General features: G+C 41.4%; 1 protein-coding gene across 1 annotated transcript in view; it reads left to right on the top strand.

Annotated features, from left to right (window-relative positions):
* lpp (LIM domain containing preferred translocation partner in lipoma) overlaps positions 1-24,842 on the top strand; it is a 240,056-nt gene that overhangs the window by 85,521 nt on the left and 129,693 nt on the right. Inside the window, exon 5 of the mRNA XM_079245422.1 lies at positions 22,180-22,277. Within this exon, the coding sequence (XP_079101548.1) occupies positions 22,180-22,277 (98 nt within the window). The remainder of the gene's footprint in view (positions 1-22,179; positions 22,278-24,842) is intronic.

The raw sequence follows: 24,842 nt of genomic DNA, 5'->3' as shown, positions 1-24,842 counted from the left end.
ATCAATCAGACCGCATCGCTTCACACCAAGTCGGCACCCCGCAGAGCTTTCGTCTTGTCACGGAGTTGGTGAAACTCCAACAAGTTCAAACCCAAATGTCTCGATCTAGTTTTTAATAAAATAGCAACAGAAATGAGCAAATGTCTTTTAAGCACCGCAGACATGGGCTCCATTTTTTATCCACATTTTCCTCAGACAGACCTTTTCCAAGCAGTGCGACATCTTGTTCTTACAAGTAGGTTATAGATCCACAGTATTTGACATTGGTTTCCATAGTTACAGGATTATATTTTTTCAGTCCTTGATAAAAGATGTTTTTTTTTTTATAATCTCCCTCTGGGATAAATAAAGTATTTTCCATTTCATCCACTCATTCATTCATCTCTTTTCTGGCTTCTTTAGACTGGATCTAGACCTTGAAGATACTTGACGAAAGCTTTAAAAATCACCTTCAGAACGGGGAGCGTTAGCTCGCACTACAAAATGAACGGCTGTGAAGGAGCTCAGCAAGGCTGAAACACATCATTATTATGTCTAATAGAGAACATTTGTGGAACATTCTGGTAATATTGATCACCCGTTCGCTTGTGATTGTAGGTTACTGGAAAATGGATGTTTTTTTTAGTTCTTTGTCCTGTTTTTTTTTCCCTCCTTCGTTTCTAATGATGATGGAAAGTTTATGCTGGAGGGGAAGGCAGAGCAGGCGTCGTTAATGCTACTCTGACCCTTTTATTGAGATTAGCAGAGTAATTACTGGTAACTGTGAGGGTTCTCCAAGCGTGCTTCTTTTATGGTGTTAATTGAAGAGAGTGGCGAGCAACATTTCCCAAGTCGTCAGTCAGTCTCGTGCTTGGACTTCCAGACATGAAGCGTGACAGACGAGCCATGCATGGATCATTTATCAATAAACAATAACTGAGTTCAGGAAGTCTCCTGAGAGTTCACGGTGTATTTGTACGATAAATGCTTTCGCTTAAACGCAACAAAGGAAGTTTTTAACTTTAAACTAATAATTAAAGTTGACATCTCAGTTGACGGTTATTTAAACATTTATCTTATATTTTATATGTTTGATTGGAGGCGTAGGAGTCTGTGGCATCTGCTTTCATAAATACCTGCGATGAGTCATTTCCTCTGTAAGAAACTCTGAGAGATAACAATCAGTCTTCTTGTCAATGACTTTCTAAATGACGATCAAGAGAAGCCATCTAGGAGGGAAAAAATGCATTTCTTTAAGGTTTAACGAGTCATTTTAAGTTGTCTTGTGTTTAATCACAAATGTGAGCTGTTAACTTGGAGATGGAGCAGAAAGGGAAGAATTTAGAAAATTAGGACAAACTTTTCTTTTTTTTTTATTTAATATTAAAGAAAGAAACAGGAAGTCGCTCCAGGAAAAAAAAACCCCAGAAAAACTGACAATTTATCACCTTTTAAAGGTTCTCTGATGTTACGGTAAAGAATTTAAAGTTACATCAGAGTGGAGAGAGGCGATCATCAGGGATTTGCACAAGTATGATAATCCAGTACTAACATATAGTAAACCTTGGCTTTGACAGTTTGCTGCAACAATATTAACCATATAAATGTTTGTGGTTTTATAAAACCTGGATTCATGCAGAACCTGTGATACAAACATCAGCAGTTATATTTCACTTTGTCCCAAGTAACAAGTTTTTCCTCAATTCACTTCTGCTTTATATTCATGCAGCATCAATTCACAACACTCCCAACTCAGCCCAGTCCAGTTTATTGTAGTCCATTTATAATTCCCATTAAGACAAGTCATTATATGATCCACATTAGTCCAGTTTCTAGTTACTGTGTTCATATGAACAATGAGTTGCATGAGGAGAGAGGAGAAAGGAAAAACTCCACCAGAACCAGTAAGGACGGCCATCTGTCTGGGCTGGTGGGACGAGGAGAGGACAGGAAAACAAGAGCTAAGCTACAGATACCTGATGACAAAAGAAGAAGAGAAACTCACACGGACCCTTTCATGCATAGTCTCCACACCTATTTAAAGGTTGTTTTCTAGTAAATGCATGGCTGAGGACGACACATCTGCAAATGAGCCACTTGAGTGGACATTCGGTCATCCAGGACGCTGCCACTCACTCTAAAAGTTTGCCTCAGTGATAGCAGGACGCTGAAATGATCCAGCTCTCCCCGAGTAGAATAGATGTATAAATATAACCGAATCTTGTTTTAATAGAATAGCTGAGAATAGGTCAAATAAATAATAAAAAGACTGAGAAAGATTAAAAAGAAAGCATCACTGGACAACAAAAGTGTAAGATATATTGCATGGGAAAAAAACCTTTCTCATCTTCAGAGGGTTAATAACAGCAAAGTTTTATGTCAGTGTTTCATATTATATAAATGCATGATTTTCTATTATTTATTGCACTAAATCATTGCAGAAAAATGAGCGTATTGATCACTTTACTTTTAAAACTTTGCCGTGTATTTCAGGATCGCTTCATGACAAGAGACTTTGGATGGACTCGGCCAAAATGTCGTAAACAACTCTAACAACTTTCCACATGACCCAACTGGCTTCATTCATTTAAACGTGTACAAACATCTCTATGGACGTCAGTTTAATCAGTGTTTTGCATGATATTCCGCAGCTTCCAACATGTAACGACGGGTCATCACACATGAATAATATGGCATGCCCTTGTGTATTTGTTACAACACGACCATGATCTAAACTTCTGCCCTCAAACCCCCAGAGAGACCTAGATTTCCAAAACAGGGGAAACGGTTATGAAATTCAGCGAGTGGAGATGAGACTGAGAGGCTGAAAACACGTCTGTCAGTGGGGGTTTGTGGTTTGAGCTCAGACCGTGTTGTACTCCAGATGTTACTTTTGTCAGAGTTGTTCTTAGACGGCTGCTATTTCAGCTCTGCCCACCACTGAGGAGGAGGGGGGGAGTCAACAACAAGCCAATGCAAAAGGTTTCACATGAGCCATGAAAGGAACAGGGTTAAAACAAATTAATGAACATAATCATAAGTAGTTACAGAAAAAAAGATGAAACTTTATCATAATTTAAAAGCTGCAGCTCTGATACAAAGATATGAAAACGGTGTAATTCATTGATCAATGGAAGTTTTTACACTTGTTTTTTTAAACTTTATTTTTCTGTTTTTACTTTACATAACTATGTCAAAAATAACAACCAAAAAAACAAACATAAAAAAACAAAAGAAAACAAAAAACACCAACAGAAAGGGTGACAGGTGTTCACATCATATTCATTAACAATAAGTACCACAACTGTTTTGTACATTGTCCATTCCTCCCATAGGTTTTCACATTTTGGAAGTTGTAGCCTTATCGTGTATGAGCTTTACACTTTTGTTCACGCTTTTAGTCATAATATTAAAACCACCCTTTTATGTTTTGTAAGTTGAAGTAGTTGGGTATTTTCTGCAGTATTGGTTAAAAAAGGCATGCAAATGTGGAACCAAAGAGGCCCATGAACGGATCCTTGAGGAACTCCATCAGTTATGTTTGTGCACATGTTTTAGAGGTGAAAGTTGGACCCTGGTTTCCTTTGTAGGACCAACCTGGTTGTGCTCAACTTTCTGACCACTGGTGCCATGTAGCATAGTACTAAGATGATGTTGCATTTACAGAAGCTAAAAGGAGGCCAAGTGGAAGAACAAGTCAAGTCACCATTTCTATATTTATGTAATTTTAATGGGTTTGAACGTTTAAATACACAAAAATTGTATCAAAACAGAGTTTAAACAAAATAAATATAAAAAAACAAAAACAAAAAAAAACACCAAACATCAGTATGGTTTAAAAGAAATGGATGAAAGAAAGACAAATTATTCAGTAAATTAAAAAAAAAAAAAAACCATTCAAAACAAGCGTTGTCATCTTAGAAGTTGTTTTTTGTGACGACAGAGAAGCTTTTGTTGGTTTTTAATGCATCCCTTTGAGACAGATGAGTCTGTTTCTGGACGATTTTGGTAGTTTGAAACCCAACAGTGTGAAGAAGCAGCTCATTGAGAATGTGATGAGGCGAGTTTTGGCTTTGTTGTTGTTGTTTTTGCATTGTTTTCATCATCACAAAGGTTGATGTTACAGAACGTGCTCAGTCAGGGTGAAAGCAGATGACACAGCAGCTTTAACCTTGAATCCTAAAAAGGGTGAGGAAGGGCAAGAACGGAAAGTGAAGGAAAGAACGATTTAACAATATTAGAGTTATAAGCAGTTAGTCACATTTGCTGATAAAGTAGCGGGACAAATTTGGCACCATTAAAGCAACTAGTGTGTGTTTTGTCTGCTCACAGGGTGTTGCCTTCATGTTTAGTCTCACATGGCCTCGGGAAAGAGCCTCCTGATGACCATTTCCTCAAAATGGTCATCATCTAATTAAATAATACGAACACTTTGGAAGAAGAAAAAATTATTTTAAACACACCGTCTGTGATTAATGCAGTTTTTTTTTTTTTTTTTTTACAACAATACAGGAATGCCTGGATATATCAGTTTGGAAAATAAACACTTCTGTTGTTGTGGTACTGAAAAGAACATGCGGGTTCAGGTCTTTGCAGGACACACTGGACAGATGTTGCTAAAACTCCAATGTTGAACCGAAAATGTTGATTCTCCTTTGGTTAAACAAAGAAAAAACAAACATTCATGCTGATGAAAAACATCCTGACCTTTCACGGGGAAAGACTTCTTCTTCCCTTTCCTTCTTTGCCGCTCAGTAAGCAGTTGCTAACAGTTGTTAACAACTGCTAACAGTTGCTAACAGCTACCATCCACTCTGTACCGACTCCCCATCTCGCTACACACACAGGAAAAGATGAACGGAACCACCTCCCTTCCTGCCAATCAACCTACTTCACAGTTACATGTAACATGTCACCCAGTCTGTCACAGTCAGAACTACAACAACACAAAACTTATAGAAACTTACAAAACAAACATTTCTTTAGTTAGCTTTTCTTTGCATAATAAACAACATATAACCAACGCTATCTCCTCACCATGTTCAGACTTTACAGTTATGTTTCAGGTAATTGAAACTAACGGAGCAGGTAGAATATAGTTGTTTCAGACTGATGCTGTCCTGGTTCTGACTCCGTTCTGGAGTCGCAGTACTTTAGTTGTTTCCAGTGCATGGAGGCAAACCAGCCTGCATTCATGTCAGTTTATATGGATTCAAATAGGGAGGCCTTTATGTTGTGGCAGTAAACGTAAACATCTTAGAAATATGGGCAGGATAGTTGATGGTTAAGTCGTCAGGCCTCATTTTGACCCATAAGTCTTCCCAAAACAAACAATATATAGGGACGAGTGAGTGGCTGTGTTTGAATGTGTACCTTATTCCCTACACGGTGCTCTACATAGTGCTCACGCCATTTTCTAGGGTTGTCCGAATGTCCAGAGAGAAACCAGTAGTGCACTCAAAATTGCCCACAATGCATCTTGAAAAGTAGTGTGCATCAATACTCACTGGACGGGTCGATATAACCACAATGCATTGCTGGCAGGAGCTCAAAGTGGCGAAAATGACACAAATGTCAAAGCAGGTTAAGAATAAAAACTATAGATCGTTTATTTTAAATCCTTATTTGTTGAAGCAATTTGCAACAAAGAGAGAATAAAATACAACATAAGAAAATAGATGTTTTCCACGTGAGTTTGGATTGGATTTTGGATGACGCATGGCGGTTGCTGTGGAGACAGTTGGTAGTCACGTGATCTGGGATTAGGAGAAAATAGCCAGCTTCGTGTCTGAATCGCCAACAAAATGAGTTCATTACATGGTGTAGCCCTGTTTGGAAAAGAGGTGTAAGGGAATAGTGTGAACATTCGGACACAGCCAGCGACTCAAAATAAGCAACACAAATCTGGACTACGGGAATCTGATATGGTTGCCAGGCAACATAACATTCAGTTTTTACATTGAATTAGCCGAAGTGTATTGCCCACTGGTGGTCTGTAGTCTTCATTTATGGAGGACTTGGTGGGGTGGGAGGCATATTTTCTGGGCTTCTTCTTTGGTTGTAGCTGAATTCTGCACCTGGTTTCCCGGCTGATGTACCAACTGGTTTTCCCAGCAGTGTGCTGTAATCCTTTACTTTGAGGTCATTTGGTTTGATGGTCATGTAACCTTATAAAACACGTGTTAATGTTACAGCTGGCCTGCATGTTGGTCTGATATTTGTGTTTGACTCCAGACTTTTCTCACTGAAGTCGTCATGGTTTAGGAAGAAACACAAATGGTGGTTCCAGTTAAAGAGCGAGTCTTTGTTGGTTTGGCCTTATCACCTGGTTTAAAATTAGATTTGAAAATGAAGCCTTACTGGTGTAAGAGGGATGTCGGAGTTTGGAATAATAATTAACACATACATAAATGTTATGTATAAAAATCACAATGTTTTGCTTCACAATTTTAAAACAAATATTTTTGTTAAAAAGTAGCTTTTTTTTCCAAATAAATAAAAATAATCCATTATAACATTTTTGGTCATTTTTTTAAAAAAATTATTTTTCATTGATCTTTTTACTTGTCTTCAGAATGATGGTCTGGCTACTGTGTTATTTTTTTCCAAACGGAAATGATGAAAAATGCCAAGAAAAAAAAAGTTTTGTTCATTTTGCAATTTAAATGGAATCGACGTGAATAATTTCTTTCTTTCTAGCTTATAGATGAATGAAGGTACTTGGGAAATTAGAACCTTTAGTTACTTAAGTTACAAAAATTTAAATCTAATTAAATGTCGAAATAAATGTGTCATAAACGCATGAAATATCAAATATCTTTCTTTTAAACTGGAAAGGAGTCGGGGCACCCAAACAACTAGCAGCGGCCCTGTCTGGACAGAAATCAACCCCAGTTCTTTCACTGCTTTTTCACCTCTTAGATGTCCTCAACTTAATTTATTTATTCTCACATTTTAAAAGAAGAGGAATATATACTATATTTTGAAGTATACATTTATAGCATCATAAAAAATGAAAACCCTCTGCTTTCTTTCCCCTCATTATTCATTGTCAGGGTATTAAGGGGATTAATGAACAATGTAGTTTGGAGTGAGAATGTGTTTATAGACAATTATTATGTTGTACTTTGTGATGTAAATATTTCACTTTCATTTAACTAATCTGTGTTAAAATGACAAAAGGCCTGTGACCCGAGTGTGTTGCCATGTATGTTTACATCTGTCAGGGTTTAACGTCGCATTTCATTACTCCTCATATCCAACTTCCCATAGGGTATAGCCTATGTTTTAATATTTCCTATAAAACACGAACATTTATTAATGACACTTGTCATGAGAATGAGAAATTTAAAGAAGCAAATCTGAGGAGCAAAGCCATCTGCAGACATCTCTACTTGTCAACGGATAAGACGTCTTTATGAGCAGATTATCTGGGTTTCTCCTCCTTTTTTCTTTTTTTTAATTCTTTTATATCAAATGTGGCGACTGTCTGATATAAAATTGAGGATTAGCATAAAAATTAGGGACAAGTCAATTTGGCGCAGCGCCTCGCCGGCCCTTTTGTCTAGCGGGGGCTGGTATTGGGGCTGGAATGAGCAGTCTGAGGCCGTGTTTATTTAATGGACAAAGAGGCAGGCGGGGGCGACGCTCTCTGAGCAAGGTTGGCCCTTTTAGGGTGAACTTGTTCTGATTAAAGCTCAGCAGGAGGAAATCAAGCCTCAGACGGTGACCCTTTACTCAAAATTCCTTACAACAGATCAGACTTTAGGGTTTACGTTGATCTTATATGGTACATGCATTACAGGAAGGTCAGTCCTGATTGCTTTTTTTTTTTCTTTCATGTGCAGAGCAGCTCGTGTTCCAGTTCTTTTATGCAACACGCAAACGTTACTGTAAGGACTTTTAGTTTTAAGAAGAAGAGAAAACCCTCAAAGGTGAGCAGTCATAAGTGTAAATGTTTGTGTGATTAAAATCAGGATGCAACATCCAGCAGCAGAATGTGGACAAAATCTAAAGAGTAACTGCAGAAGATAATGCAATCCAGCGCAACAGCGTGCAATAAAAACAACCTGTCTGCAGCACATTAGCTGGAGTTTAGTAAAGGAGAGAACTGACAGCGGTGTGTCTGTGAATGTATACTGTCAGGCTGAAAAAGCTTTCTGGTGCAGATTCGGACCTGAAGGCTTCATCTCTTTCTGATGTTTTACCTTCTTTTAGCTTTTATTTAAAATCAGAGAAACGTGTGAGAGGATGTCAGCGCTAAGCAGAGCGTTGTCAGATCCCTCACAACATCACACCTTCACTTTCTGCTCGGTCTGACTTGACATTTGTTTGGGTTTTTTTCTTCGGTGACGTTTTCTTTGCTTTACCCACAGATGATCTTATCATATTTAAATTCTGCTCAGATAAACGCCAAGCGCAGTTTCTTTGTGTGTGGATGAATGTAAATACTTAAATGCAACCTAATATACCGATTCATCCTGATACGTCTTTTGAAGTTTCATATATATTCAGTCTATTAAGATCTAAAACCCGCTTTGATGCTAATGTGATTTCTTTTAAAAAGCCTGAAAGCCACTCTGTTTATTACTGTCTGGTGGTTTCAGAATGTCTGGCTCAGTAAGTTTTTTTTATCGAAGGCTAATCATTGTGAAAGTTAAACATCCGAGAAGTCCTGCTTTTGTTCTAAAGCGCAGAAGAACTTTTCGCACTAAGTTTCTACAAAGCGGCTAATTATTTGCTCAGAGGGGTTGGAAAAGTGTTGAGCATGTGCATAAGCTGTTTTTATTCCTCCCTGCTTGACTGGCCAGAGGCAAACTGACTACCGGTTGTTATGTCAGAGTCCCTCATGGGTGTCACCAGGAGAATTTACAGGAAATCCACCAATGAGTGTGTCGGTGTCCCTATAGATACCACAGGCTCATGCTTTCAGCACATGCAAAGGCAACTTTAACTAAGTGGAACACACACACACACACACACACACACACACACACACACTTCCCTTTCCAGTGTGTGTTCAGTCTGCTGCACCGAGTCTCAGTCGCTGCTTAACTTTTAGAATATGTGAACATATCAGGTTTTTTTTGGCCTTTGATGTCAAACACTTTGTCTGCTATTATTTATAAATCTGATATTGCCGCAACGTCACATTTCACTTCTCTAAATCTCACCACCACTACTCTGTAAGGTTTGTAGGGTTGTGAAAATATGTTTCCCCACATCCCCTCTGCTTTCACAAATTTTCATTGAATAACCGAAGGAAGTTCAGATGCTGAGTAAGACATCACAAACTGGACTTTTTCTTTCATCCTACCGTTAATAATGCAGATTTTCTGGCCAGAAAAATGTTGCAAACTGCACCTTTGTTCGGCTCTGAAAGTTGGGACCACCAGCCGTACCCTGACATCTCTCTGGATGTTTGAACTTCACACATCGTCTGTCAGCTGGAGACCAAAGGTCATGTCCATATACGAGCACTGGGACTAGATCCGCTAGTAAATTACTGCTGCTACGCCGTACTGATTACATTTCTTCTCTGCAACTTGCGTTTAGCCATAACTCTGCATCAATACCATGAAAATCCAGAGATCTGATCATTTCACTCTCTGGAACCTGCAAATGTCGACAGATTCAGGCAAAGCTACAGCAACAACAAATAACCAGTCCTGGTTCAGTTTTCTCTTCATATAAACACATTTATACTGAGCAGCAGATGCATCTGAGCTCGACTGGGGCGTTAAACACACAAACAAATAAATCTTCAATGGCATTAAGATGAATGAATTAAATTAATGAAATGAGCAAAAATAAATGTTGAAAATGTTGAAAAAAAAAATCAAGTTTCAGCTGAACGTCATGATTTTATTTCTCTTTAAATGGTCAGAGTTGAGTATTTTTGCTGATTTTTTTTATCATTGCGTGAAGATAAAATAATTAAGCGAGTGATTGTGTCTCCAGACACGTCCCAACGTCTCAGTCACTACAGGCAACATCCATAAAAGTCTTCATCACGACGAGGTAGAAGCATTGTAAATGAAACATCTATTAAATGATAATTATTGGGAATGGCTTTACGGTGCTGAAGTGTGCGTGTCGGTGCGGGGTGAAGCGACGCATGTGGCTGTGCTGTAGGGTTACAGTAGATTCCCGTCACGACGGCGGCTGCTTGGAAAGGCTTTGTGTTGTGAAACCAGCAGAGTTTACACAGCAGTGACATTTGACTGGCTCCGTTTACACTCTGCCAGCCGTGTTTATAAGAAAAGACAGCAAAGCTCCCCTTTGCTCCTTCTGATGAATCACATTTTCACTCATCAGAAAACCTCACTCACCACATGATAAGACTAATTCTTCATCCTATTTATTGTTTTAAACGCTCAGACTGCGGCTTTCAGTCATTCACCTTTTGTCAGCGTTTGTTTCTCTTTGCTTTTATCTGTAAAAAAAAAAAAAAAAAGGGAAAAAAAAGAAAAAGCATAATCTTCCTATTGTTTCTGATCTCAGTTTCTCCTCCCGTGGGATTTCTCCATCGAGAAGCAAAAGGAGCCAATTTCACTCGACGCCTTTTACACTTAAAACAAGTCCATCTCCAAAGACTTCAAATCCTCCTTTGCATCTCTAAACCAAATGAAGTCATAAATCACTCCTCTATACATATCATGCTAATTAAGAGCTGGGCTCAGCTGCTCTTCTCCAGCGGAAGACGGAATAAAACAGGTCCATAATTATGTCAAAACAATGTGCTCCCAACCTCTGCCACAGCTCATTTGGAACGTGCACGTGGAGATAAAACATGTGCGCTGACACCAAGGAGTCTCTGTGTGAAATGGGACGAGAGATTTTTGATTCTCTTATCTTTTCCTCGCACCAACCTGGAGATAGCTTTGCTTTTTGGGGATCCGTGTGAGACGGCAACATGTGGCCTTGTGGACCCTGAAGGTCCCTGAGACCCGAGACTCCTCGGGACCGGGAGTTTCAAGAAGTCCAGTTTCTTTCCGCTCAAGCTCTTTCTTTACCGAAACACACTTTGTTTGACTCTCAGACTGCAGGACACATGTGAACCAGCGCAGACTCCCTCCTTTACCCCCAGCTTGGCTCCATTCGGAGGCGAACAGACACCAGCGGCTCCAGCTTTCAGCCATAAATCCAGCTCAGGTTGCTGGAGATGATTTAAACTCTGTGCAACCAGAAAACACCCTCCCTGTATTTTAGGTTTCTTCAGTTTGTGCTCGTTCTCCTCAGACTGCTTCTATCACTGCTTTATGCCAAAGACATCCAGGCTTTTCTGTTAAGTCCTCCAAGGCCAGATGGCCGCCGCTTACACGTGTATAACTCTAATATTGTGCATACGTAAATCTGTAAACATATGCTCAACCTCCAGTCGTCAGTCTTCCTCCCCCACAGAGTTTACTAATCCTCACCGCAGAGGAGAACTACTTAGAAAAAAAAGACATCCTGTAAAGATTCTGCTTCTATCTTCTGTTTTTTTATTCTGCTGTAAGTAGCAGATTGTCGCCGCTCGTCTTTAGCCACATATGGCAGCTGAAGTGTTTAAAAGTGTGTCATTTATGAGAAAAACAAAGTTTAATATTAGCCCCAATGTCACAGCCGGATCCATCTCCGGCCTTTTATCATCTCCTTATCAATGCTTGTGTTCCCGATAACCAATTACAGCTCCATGGTCTCTCAAATAACTTTAATCACCGATTAGGATTCCTTGTTCAGAAATCAGCTACTTAAAAGTAATTGCTCAATAAAAAGCGGGGAAGCTGTCGTATTAAGTAGGTGTTCCTGCTGCTTCTCTCATTAGCGCTCGCTTGGAGCTTTCATCTCCCCGTCGTCACAAATGGAGTCGGCTTCATTCACGGCACAGGAGCCCCTCTCCGCTCTGCTCGCGCACACGGAGCCCGCACAAGACTCAGCAAATAAAAATACTGCCTGCTGCAAATAACAGCAAGTTTTTTTTTCTTTTATATATGTGATTAACATGTCAGAAAGAGAGAACATGGCAGAAGAACTTAAAGAATGAGCCTGAAAGGCATGTTGTGTTGTTGTCTTTACTCCAGAATTTCCGATTTAGATGAGAATGAGAACCACTTAGGAATTTCCTCTTTAGAAAGAAGAAATGGTAAAATACGCAGAAAACACAGATCATGTCCAGTTAGACCAATTTCTCTTTTCTTTCCCCCATTTTGCAACATTTAAAGTCAAAATAACATTAAAATAAACTCAGAACGGTCTCATGCGGGAGGTTTTTATAGCACATAGTGGCTGTGTGGTAACCTGAACGAGAAGGAAAGCTGAAAAATATCAGCTTTTATTTTTATGGACAGTTCAACTAAATGAGCGACGCAAAGAGGGTGAAACAAAAGAAGGCTGAAAAATATCTTAAAGGTCTTCTTGCAGAAGAAGAATCGCTATGATTTACTCTCATCTGATGGTTGTGGATGTTTGCACGGAGAGTTAAGATGATGAGGGAGTATCGGTGGGTTCCAGACAGTTGCCGTTCCAGTCACACCAGTCAGGCCAGTGTCCTGCAGAATGTTTCTCCCCTGCAACACGTCGGTTTCAAACTAAATGGATTTCCACAGCTTGTTGTCAACTTCGGCACACGTCTCTAATTGTTTTAGTCAGGTGATTTGCTGCAGGGAAATATCCACTTCCTGGTCCTTGAGGACCGGATTTGAGGATTTCTGCACTGAGAAATTAACAGAAAGAAAATAAACAATGAAGAATTTTAATACAGAAAGCGAGAGAATACAGGTGGTGCTGGGTGCAGCCATCATGAAATCTGGAATCTCTGATTCTGGGATCTGGAATCGGAGTTCTCTGAACTTGTTTGTAAAAACAAGATCGCTTTATTTTTAGAATTCTTCAGACAACTGGAACAGAGCTCTAATGCCCCGTCTGTGATGCTGCTGACCAAGTGGCAGCACATCTTCATGTGTGCATGTTTAGGATGAATAAACGGTGTGAACAAGGGGAAGTACACTCACCGTCACAGAATCAGGTCCACCTTGACTGCATTGGACTCCTGTTTTTTTTTCCCAAGAACTGATTCCTGGTATCACAGAACCAGTAAAGTTACACAGATGCGTTCCACCTCATCGTGATGAGAACCTCCCGTTCCACCTCATCATGATGAGAATCTCCCGTTCCACCTCATCATGATGAGAATCTCCCGTTCCTCCACATCATGATGAGAATCTCCCGTTCCACCTCATTGTGATGAGAATCTCCCGTTCCACCTCATCACGATGAGAATCTCCCGTTCCACCTCATCACGATGAGAATCTCCCGTTCCACCTCATCACGATGAGAATCTCCCGTTCCACCTCATCACCATGAGAATCTCCCGTTCCACCTCATCACCATGAGAATCTCCCGTTCCACCTCATCATGATGAGAATCTCCCGTTCCACCTCATCACCATGAGAATCTCCCGTTCCACCTCATCATGATGAGAATCTCCCGTTCCACCTCATCACGATGAGAATCTCCCGTTCCACCTCATCACGATGAGAATCTCCCGTTCCACCTCATCACGATGAGAATCTCCCGTTCCACCTCATCACCATGAGAATCTCCCGTTCCACCTCATCACCATGAGAATCTCCCGTTCCACCTCATCCTGATGAGAATCTCCCGTTCCACCTCATCGTGATGAGAACCTCCCGTTCCACCTCATCATGATGAGAATCTCCCGTTCCACCTCATCACGATGAGAATCTCCCGTTCCACCTCATCACGATGAGAATCTCCCGTTCCACCTCATCGTGATGAGAATCTCCCGTTCCACCTCATCACCATGAGAATCTCCCGTTCCACCTCATCATGATGAGAATCTCCCGTTCCACCTCATCATGATGAGAATCTCCCGTTCCACCTCATCACCATGAGAATCTCCCGTTCCACCTCATCGTGATGAGAATCTCCCGTTCCACCTCATCATGATGAGAATCTCCCGTTCCACCTCATCGTGATGAGAATCTCCCGTTCCACCTCATCACCATGAGAATCTCCCGTTCCACCACATCATGATGAGAATCTCTCGTTCCACCACATCATGATGAGAATCTCTCGTTCCACCTCATCACCATGAGAATCTCCCGTTCCACCACATCATGATGAGAATCTCCCGTTCCGCCACATCATGATGAGAATCTCTCGTTCCACCACATCATGATGAGAATCTCTCGTTCCACCTCATCACCATGAGAATCTCCCGTTCCACCACATCATGATGAGAATCTCCCGTTCCACCTCATCATGATGAGAATCTCCCGTTCCACCACATCGTGATGAGAATCTCTCGTTCCACCTCATCATGATGAGAATCTCCCGTTCCACCACATCATGATGAGAATCTCTCGTTCCACCTCATCATGATGAGAATCTCTCGTTCCACCACATCATGATGAGAATCTCTCGTTCCACCACATCATGATGAGAATCTCTCGTTCCACCACATCATGATGAGAATCTCTCGTTCCACCTCATCACCATGAGAATCTTCCGTTCCACCTCATCACCATGAGAATCTTCCGTTCCACCTCATCATGATGAGAATCTCCCGTTCCACCACATCATGATGAGAATCTCTCGTTCCACCTCATCATGATGAGAATCTCTCGTTCCACCACATCATGATGAGAATCTCTCGTTCCACCTCATCACCATGAGAATCTCCCGTTCCACCACATCATGATGAGAATCTCCCGTTGCACCTCATCATGATGAAAATCTCCCGTTCCACCTCATCATGATGAGAATCTCCCGTTCCACCTCATCACCATGAGAATCTCCCGTTCCACCACATCATGATGAGAATCTCCCGTTCCACCACATCTTGATGAGAATCTCTCGTTCCACCTCATCACCATGAGAATCTCCCATTCCACCACATCATGATGAGAATCTCCCGTTCCACCACATCTTGATGAGAATCTCTCGTTCCACCTCATCACCATGAGAATCTCCCATTCCACCTCATCATGATGAGAATCTCCCGTTCCACCTCATCATGATGAGAATCTCCCGTTCCACCACATCTTGATGAGAATCTCCCGTTCCACCACATCATGATGAGAATCTCCCGTTCCACCTCATCATGATGAGAATCTCCCGTTCCACCTCATCATGATGAGAATCTCCCGTTCCACCAGATCATGATGAGAATCTCCCGTTCCACCACATCTTGATGAGAATCTCCCGTTCCACCTCATCATGATGAGAATCTCCCGTTCCACCTCATCACCATGAGAATCTCCCGTTCCACCACATCTTGATGAGAATCTCCCGTTCCACCACATCATGATGAGAATCTCCCGTTCCACCTCATCATGATGAGAATCTCCCGTTCCACCTCATCATGATGAGAATCTCCCGTTCCACCAGATCATGATGAGAATCTCCCGTTCCACCACATCTTGATGAGAATCTCCCGTTCCACCTCATCATGATGAGAATCTCCCGTTCCACCTCATCACCATGAGAATCTCCCGTTCCACCACATCATGATGAGAATCTCCCGTTCCACCACATCTTGATGAGAATCTCTCGTTCCACCTCATCACCATGAGAATCTCCCGTTCCACCACATCATGATGAGAATCTCCCGTTCCACCACATCATGATGAGAATCTCCCGTTCCACCTCATCATGATGAGAATCTCCCGTTCCACCATATCTTGATGAGAATCTCCCGTTCCACCACATCATGATGAGAATCTCCCGTTCCACCTCATCATGATGAGAATCTCCCGTTCCACCTCATCATGATGAGAATCTCCCGTTCCACCACATCATGATGAGAATCTCCCGTTCCACCACATCATGATGAGAATCTCCCGTTCCACCACATCTTGATGAGAATCTCCCGTTCCACCTCATCATGATGAGAATCTCCCGTTCCACCACATCATGATGAGAATCTCCCGTTCCACCACATCATGATGAGAATCTCCCGTTCCACCACATCTTGATGAGAATCTCCCGTTCCACCTCATCATGATGAGAATCTCCCGTTCCACCACATCATGATGAGAATCTCCCGTTCCACCACATCATGATGAGAATCTCCCGTTCCACCACATCATGATGAGAATCTCTCGTTCCACCTCATCATGATGAGAATCTCCCGTTCCACCAGATCATTACCAGGCAAAATTCAGCTGCAACAACTCAGAAAACATGGATACAGGTTTATGAATATCTGCTAAACTGCCACATTAAACTGTAAACCACAAAGTAATATAAAAAATGTACACCAGCCAATTTTGGCGACAACAGTTTAATAACACAAACAACGTATAAGCCTGCTATAAATAAAAAGAGGACTAACAAAAAAACCCCCAAAAAAAACGCATCATCATCATCATTGATAAGCACTCTGTGATATTTATACCAGAAACTGAATGGACTCCCTCTCTGACACCAATCAGACATTCTGGTCCAGACAAACTGCTGCTCGCTGGATATTTTCTCTTCTTCAGACCTTCTCTGGAAACACTAGAGATGGTTGTGTGTGAAAATCCCAGTAAACACTCAGACCAACAACCATGCTGCGTTCAAAGTCACTTAAATCTCCTTTCTTCCTCATCCTGATGCTCAGTTTGAACTTCATCAAGTCGTCTTCATCATGTCTACATGATGTGGTGCTGCCATGTGATTGGCTGGTTAGATATTTATGCTAACAAGGAACTGAACTGGTTGGTCTGATCAGTGTGTGTTGGCGGTGAGTTTACATAAAACAGACTTTTCATTCGAGCAAGACTTAATTTGTCTCACCAGACGTTGCATGTGTTGCTCTGCCATTGCTGCCATTTGCTGCAGCAACATCTCAACCCCATTTTAAAGTCAAGTAATCCCTTTCACAGTGTACAATCATGGAAACGAGCAATAACATTACATCCTACTTGATTCGAGAGGCAAGATTTCTACAAAGTGACTCTTTCTTCGCTGACACTGAATCAACCACTAACGGCTTCAAGGTTGAGTGCCGTCATTCGCCAGAAAATGACTTTGCTTTAAAGGACCGGGGGGAATACACACACCTCCAGCAATGAGTGTGTGAGCACATTTCAGTCCTAAACAACTGGCACGATGAGGGACGCCAGGAAAATAAGGTCAAAATAAGCAGAAAGATCCTTTCAGAAAAAGATGCTTAATGACCCCGGCCTGAGCTCTGAGTCGTGCTTTCCAGCCGCTCCACATGCAAAAACCCTGAGATCTGTTCTATAAAACATGTGTCTGAAACATTTACAACTCTTGTGTTTCCATGAAATGATAAATCCAAAACATCTTTGATGTTTGGGAGGAATGTACATGAAACTTAATGTTTCAGTTCTCAGTAAGCCACAACTTACAAGCGACTTATATTCTGGCTGGACGGGTCTGTGGGGGGCGGGTCGGGCTTGCTGACTTGTTGTCAAGCAGCATAGTTTCAGTGCTCTCCGCTGAGGTTTAGAGGAGCTGTTACACTCTGCAGTTTCAACGGAGGTCACAAGGTAATTATATAAACATTTCATATGGAAGCCCTTAAGCGTTCAGCGGGAATGTTTAATGCAACGCGCACAGCTTTCTCAGTGTAGCGTCGCTGAAGACGTGCCCAGTTGGAACGGCGGCGCATCATCGCCTCTGTCTTCACTGCTTCCGCCTGTTTTGTGGGGGCAGCCCAACCACCACGCTTAATTAATTTGGTCAGCTGCCTTTGGATAAACTACACTGATTACATCAATTAGATTCTAATGAAAACAGATAAAAGCCGCGGACAGCAAATGGAATATCTGAACAGGACTCATCAAAGTCCTAACATTGGAACAAATTCCCATTACGTATCATAAAAAGCCTTTAATTTGCAAAGCTCATGTCTGGTTTGGTACTTAGAAGTACACGGTCAAATGATTCAGCCTAAGTCCTGCGCTGAAAGGAGCCAAATCAGAATTTAATTTGGCACGTAGCTCCTTATCCTGTCTGAAACATGTGGCAGGATGCAATCCTTGGATTAGAGCGGACTTCACAACTACACATTTGGCTTGTTTCTCCTCAGCTGGCAGAGCAAACACCTAGTCTGCCCGTTTGCAACACGACATTTACATTTCAATCTCGGGGAGGGGGAAAAACCCCACATGCTTACTTCAGATTAGTACTTCTTAGTTAACCAAATTGCTGCAATTATGTGTGTCAGTGTGTAGACGTGGGATAACGAGGCTTTGTCTCTTTCACTCTCCTCTCTCTAATAACCGAATGACCTCGTTCAAACAGCTCGACAGATAACGATCCACAGTAATTCAGATGAATCAATTAATCCACTTCATGTAATTTTTACTTTTTTAAAATTGTGGTTGTAAAAACCAAAAGCTGGAGTTACTAATTTAGGATGTTGTTGTCCATTTATATATATTTAATTACACTTACATCAACTTAAGCTGGTCCATCATGATAGTACAGAGTTTTACCCTTTTTGCTGCAGAACTGCTTCAGTTCTTAATTTCATAGATTCAATAAGAGATTTAGCTCCATATTCACATGAAGCGTCAAACAATCCATGATGAGAATCTCCCGTTCCACCTCATCATGATGAGAATCTCCCGTTCCACCTCATCACGATGAGAATCTCCCGTTCCACCTCATCACGATGAGGATCTCCCGTTCCACCTCATCACGATGAGAATCTCCCGTTCCACCTCATCACGATGAGAATCTCCCGTTCCACCTCATCACCATGAGAATCTCCCGTTCCACCTCATCGTGATGAGAATCTCCCGTTCCACCTCATCACCATGAGAATCTCCCGTTCCACCTCATCACCATGAGAATCTCCCGTTCCACCTCATCACCATGAGAATCTCCCGTTCCACCTCATCACCATGAGAATCTCCCGTTCCACCTCATCGTGATGAGAATCTCCCGTTCCACCTCATCACCATGAGAATCTCCCGTTCCACCTCATCACCATGAGAATCTCCCGTTCCACCTCATCACCATGAGAATCTCCCGTTCCACCTCATCACCATGAGAATCTCCCGTTCCACCTCATCACCATGAGAATCTCCCGTTCCACCTCATCACCATGAGAATCTCCCGTTCCACCTCATCACCATGAGAATCTCCCGTTCCACCTCATCACGATTAGAATCTCCCGTTCCACCTCATCACGATGAGAATCTCCCGTTCCACCTCATCACGATGAGAATCTCCCGTTCCACCACATCACGATGAGAATCTCTCGTTCCACCTCATCACGATGAGAATCTCCCGTTCCACCACATCACGATGAGAATCTCTCGTTCCACCTCATCACCATGAGAATCTCCCGTTCCACCTCATCACCATGAGAATCTCCCGTTCCACCTCATCACCATGAGAATCTCCCGTTCCACCTCATCACCATGAGAATCTCCCGTTCCACCTCATCACCATGAGAATCTCCCGTTCCACCTCATCACCATGAGAATCTCCCGTTCCACCTCATCACGATTAGAATCTCCCGTTCCACCTCATCACGATGAGAATCTCCCGTTCCACCTCATCACGATGAGAATCTCCCGTTCCACCACATCACGATGAGAATCTCTCGTTCCACCTCATCACGATGAGAATCTCCCGTTCCACCTCATCCCAAAGCTGCTCTGCTGGATGTAGATCTGGTGACTGTGGAGCCGTTGGAGGACAGTGAACTCATCGTCATGGTGGAGATGATGTGAGCTTTGTGACATGGTGCATCATTCTGCTGGAAGTTTCCATCAGAAGATGCTACACTGTGCTCATAAAGGGATGGACATGGTCAGCAGCAGGACTCAGGTAGGCTGTGGAGGTTAAACCAGGTCATGTTGGGACTAAGGGGACCAAAGTGGGACCAGAAAACCTCCCCCCACCATTCCACCAGCAGCAGCCTGAAGCTGACAGGAGGGAACCCGCTGTGGTCTTCTGCTGCTGGAGACCATCTGCTTCCAGGCTGGACGTGTTGTGTGTTCAGAGATGATGTTCTGCAGATCTTGGATGGAACCAGTTCTTACTGGACTTCCTGTTGTCTTTCCATCATCTCCAACCAGTCTGTCCATTCTCCTCTGACCTCTGACATCAACCAGACATTCTGGTCCAGACAACTGCTGCTCGCTGGATATTTTCTCTTCTTCAGACCTTCTCTGGAAACACTAGAGATGGTTGTGTGTGAAAATCCCAGTAAACACTCAGACCAACAACCATGTTGCGTTCAAAGTCACTTAAATTCATCATGTCTGCATGACTAGATATGTTGAGTTGCTGCCATGTGATTGGCTGATTGATTTTTTTGTTAACAAGCAGTTGAACTGGTGGACCGTATCAATGAAGAATGAATTGTCTCTTTATTCACTCATCAACTTCATTTTGGTGAAGTAGTAAACTGCAATGATTGTTGGGATAAACTTACATCATCATCGTCTTGCATCAACCTTCCTTTTAAAAACCATTTGGTAATCCGAGTAAACACACTTGGAGCTCTTCAGAATCTGTGTCGCGTTAACTGAGAACAAGATTTCAGCTTCACTCTGCGGTTTTTGTACATTTCTCAACATTTTCAATACTTTATCTGTACAAATACTGTCTGAGAAGTCACTGTGTCGTAAGACATGACGAACTAATGCTGTCGCTGTCCTGCCGAAATAACCACTTATCTACCAGAGGACGATGCAACCCTGACAGTCGCGTCCTTCTGTCCACGTTTCTGTATGAACACTCACATTATAACAGACATTTGCTTTTGTGGAACGTAGAGCCAGATGTATGTTTTTTTCTGGAAAGAAGCTGAAACCATCTGATATCAGCTCGTGTCCAGAGAAGCAGGTATCAGCAGTGTTTTTACACAGAGCTGATAATAATGATGACTGTAATAATAATGTATGCCTAATTAATCCCACTTGTGAAATATATGTCTTCCTACGTAATATATTAAGCCATCTTGTTGCATCATAGCATATTTTTTCACAGTTTGGCTAAATAGTCATAAATGTCTTAACAGTGGTTGTTTAAATCCTTGAAATGTAACTTATGCAATTATGATCTATAAATATATGGATGTCAGGTTCATGAAGCACGAGATTATGTTGAAAGTTGTTTTCTTTGTATACTTTTGAAATGAAGATCTGCATCTTAAAGAGAAGTAAGCTAAAGATTTTTAGTTTTTCCGCTCTAACATATAATATTTTCACACAGTTTAAATATTATTCTCTGCAGTTGTTAAAAGACAAAAGTTATTTTAATTTAATTTTACACAGAAAAATTGATATATTTTATAATTTTATAGAACGTTATTTAAATAAAAATGTATATATGTATGCATAAATATATATATATATATAACATAAAATGTATTACACACACCCTCATAAATATTTCTGTGTGTAACACTGAGGGGATGAGTAATGAGGTTCTTGGGTTGAGTATCAGTTCCTAATAAAATGAGCCCTTTACAATGGTCGTAAATAAATGAATGTGAAATGATAAAAAAAAGTGTGGTGGCCCTTTTTATAACTAACGCTGGCACCCTCACCTGTCACACACTTATGCCCTTAATTTTTTATTCATTTGTTTATATTCTCTAGGAGAAGGTTAAAGTTGTTTCGTTAAGTAACAATAGTAGTTTTGTCGGACTTGTGCCTGTTAAATAGTCAAAGTATTTTGGTTTATTTGCTTTTTTGTTTTTTTGCTATTATTTAAAACTTACAACTTTTCTAAATAAAGCAGTTTGTACTTTTTTTTTTTTACATTATATATTTCAAGCAACAAAATCAGAAGTGGCCACGTTGTAATTGACTTTGTAAAAGTAAAGTTCTGCATTTGTTGCTGCTGTTAACAGGAAGCATGAGCATCCAGCTGCACTAAATCATTGGACTGTTACATTCATCAGCATGCAGAGCCACACACAGACACGTTTCCATTAAAGTGTGACTGTGCAGTTACATGAAGTCTGCAGGAGTTATTTCTTTCTCTTTAGCCACAGATTTGTAACTCTTCAACCATTCAGTGTTCCTCTGCACCTGGAAGACCCGTCGTTTAAAAAGAAAAGTTGACTTTCTTTCATGTGTTTCCGCAGCCGTCACGACGCGTGTTCTCTCTGAATTGTGACAGTTTGACTGTAGAAAAAAGAAGTATTTAATAAGCCGTTTTTGTTTTTCTTGGTGTGTGTGTTTTTTTTTTGTTGGTCTGTCTCCATCCCAGTGGACTACCCACCCCCTCCACCACCTGTCGAAGACTCAGCCGGATCATCTCCTGCTTCATTCCCTCCACCACCGCCAGCCAACTCCTACGATTATCAGGTGAGAAAAATCATTGTGCATGTTGGAAAAACTCTGGAAGAGTCTGTGCAGAAAGCAAACGGTGCTCCGAGTTCCTGCAGTTGCAGCCAGATGCTCTGAACTCACAACACACACAGACCTGCTCCATCACCTCTGAGGGCTCTAATGCAGCGCGGATAGAAGCCTGACACCTATTGGTGGATCTCAGTCATTTATTTTTGCCTTGCAAGTCATAATCCCCGCAGGCATTCGGCCCCCTCGGGGATATCTGGCCTCTGCGCTCTGACTGACACCGGCAGCACTTGACCTCTGCTGAGAAATCCTCCAAGTGCTTCACATTCCTTTGTTCAGTGTAAGCAGGAAGGAAAAAAATCTCATCTTCAAGCCTCTCATTTGATCTGACCAGTTTTCTAACCTAAGTGGATGTTTCCTTTGTAAGTGTGGAGACAGAATAATGTCTGTTATGCAGTGCGTGCAAATTCATCACGTATAGCTGCCAGTAAACATACTTCTAAGTGCTGCAGTGACCTATAAGCTCCATGCTCATTTAAAACGGTGCGGATATTTCTTATTTTCTGATTACGTTCATGGAGAGGAATGTTTGTTTGAGCCAGCCTGCAGTGGAGCTTCTCCTTAAACACACTGAGCTCAGAGACACACGAACAGTCAGGAAAGCAGAAGGCATCAACATCATTTAAACCCCTGAAATCTATCAGCATATCATTAAAGCTCCACACAAGCTCTTTGTTTTGTTTTAAGTCAAACCACAACTGCTGTTTTGTTGCAGAGGATGAATTCTGATCTGAAACTGGTCTTTTCCTGCTTTCAGGTACAGATGTGTACTCCTGCGTTCAGGCTCGCCAACATGACATCTTGTTCATGCATAAAAACAAACCAGTCTCACTGTAGAGTTGGAACTCTGAATCATTTTAATATCCTGTGTTTAGTTTGAAGTGATGCATGTTGATTGTAGCTTCCAAGAAATTTGATCTTTTTCTGTAAAAAAAAAAACAACACCTGAAGCTGCTGAATGTTTTCACCTCGTCACGCGGCTGGGGAGCTTTTTGGCCAGTTTAGACCTGGGACAGGAATCCACCACTGTGCAGAAGGTGCTTTAGCATTTTCTGAGTGAATGTAGAGCCATGCACTTGGGAGTCATCATGGATGCTGGTTGATCCGAGTCGGGGGTGGACAAGGCCGGTCCTCGAGGGTCCTGCAGACCTGCAGGAGTTTCCCTGCTGCAACACAGCTGACTCAAATCAATAGGTCGTTAGCAGACTGGTGCAGACTTTCTCGTGGTTCTCTACATCAGTCTGCTAATCAAGTCTGATGGGGTTCAGGTGTGTTGCAGCAGGGAAACACTTGCAAGGACCGGCCTTGTCCACCCCTCATCTGTGTGATCTGTCCTCCACAGAGCCCAACTCTTGTTGTCTTTAGTTTAGAAAATCTCAGCATCTGATTTTATGAGTCAGCGCCAAACTGGTATCACTAAACGTGGATTAATTATAGTTTAATCGTCGGATACGACCAATGATTTATGAAGTTGCTGATTTGAATCAAATAACAGCAGTATAAAACGCATCTTCATCGTTGCAGCCAGAAATATGATTCCTTTGTTTTAGTTTAGTTGTTAAAATATTTTACAAATAAAAGTTACATTTTAAATTTTAATCTTTCTTTTAGAAATAAAAAAAAAATACTATTGATTATAATAATTCTAACAATATGATAAAAACATTAAAAACAATTTTTATTTTTAATCCGGATTGTAGAATGTGGCTCTGTAGGAGATCCACATCTAGATGTACAACAGATTGTTCTGGTGCCATATTTAAATTTGTTGTTGTCATTGTTACTATTATTGTTGTTGTTGTTGACAACAACCGCATCATAAACTGCAACCTTTACTATCAGCAGGGATTTTTATTCAGTGAAATCCACTAAATAGTGACTGATATTCAGAATTGTAGTGACGGCTCCTAAAGCCGCCATGATGGCAGGTTTTCTGAGGGCGGCAGAGGCGCCTCCTGACGAAGGTTAGTCCAGCATCCGTCTTCATCCCCTCTCCTCTCTGAGCTCTCTCAAGCCAGTAAAAGTCAGTCCAAGTTTGACTCTTGTCTTATCATTTGTTCTGTCAGTTTCTTTGTTCTTTTCTCTCTTCATCTGATGATGCCCTCCTGAGTTTCCTGATGAATTCCCCACATTGCTTGTGCTGTTGATATCCAGTTGCTAGCTTGTGACGTTGTGCCGTAAAGTGACCAGAAGAGTAAAAGTTGTTGCATGCTGTTTCTCAGGATGCTGCAGAGCACCGACGGCTCTTGGAATGTATGTAATAAAAACAACTGTGGCATAAAAACAAGTGAGAAAACACATATTTGTTAGCGATATTCTGTAAGACCCGACTGTGGTGCAGAGTCAAATTGTGCACATTTATTTTTGGATAAAATGAATTTAGATCTCGTGAATCTGAACTTTTCATGGTCAGAAAGATTCAAACAGCTTATTCATCAAAGCTCTGACAGTCTTCTGAGTTAAGAAATTCTCTTTTTTCTTCTGAAACATATATAAAACTCTTTTAATGAAAAG

Source organism: Telmatherina bonti (assembly GCF_933228915.1).
Source record: "Telmatherina bonti genome assembly, chromosome: 8".
Classification (NCBI taxonomy): domain Eukaryota; kingdom Metazoa; phylum Chordata; class Actinopteri; order Atheriniformes; family Telmatherinidae; genus Telmatherina; species Telmatherina bonti.
Note: the sequence above shows the minus strand (reverse complement) of the source record. Positions and strands in the feature narration are given on the sequence as shown.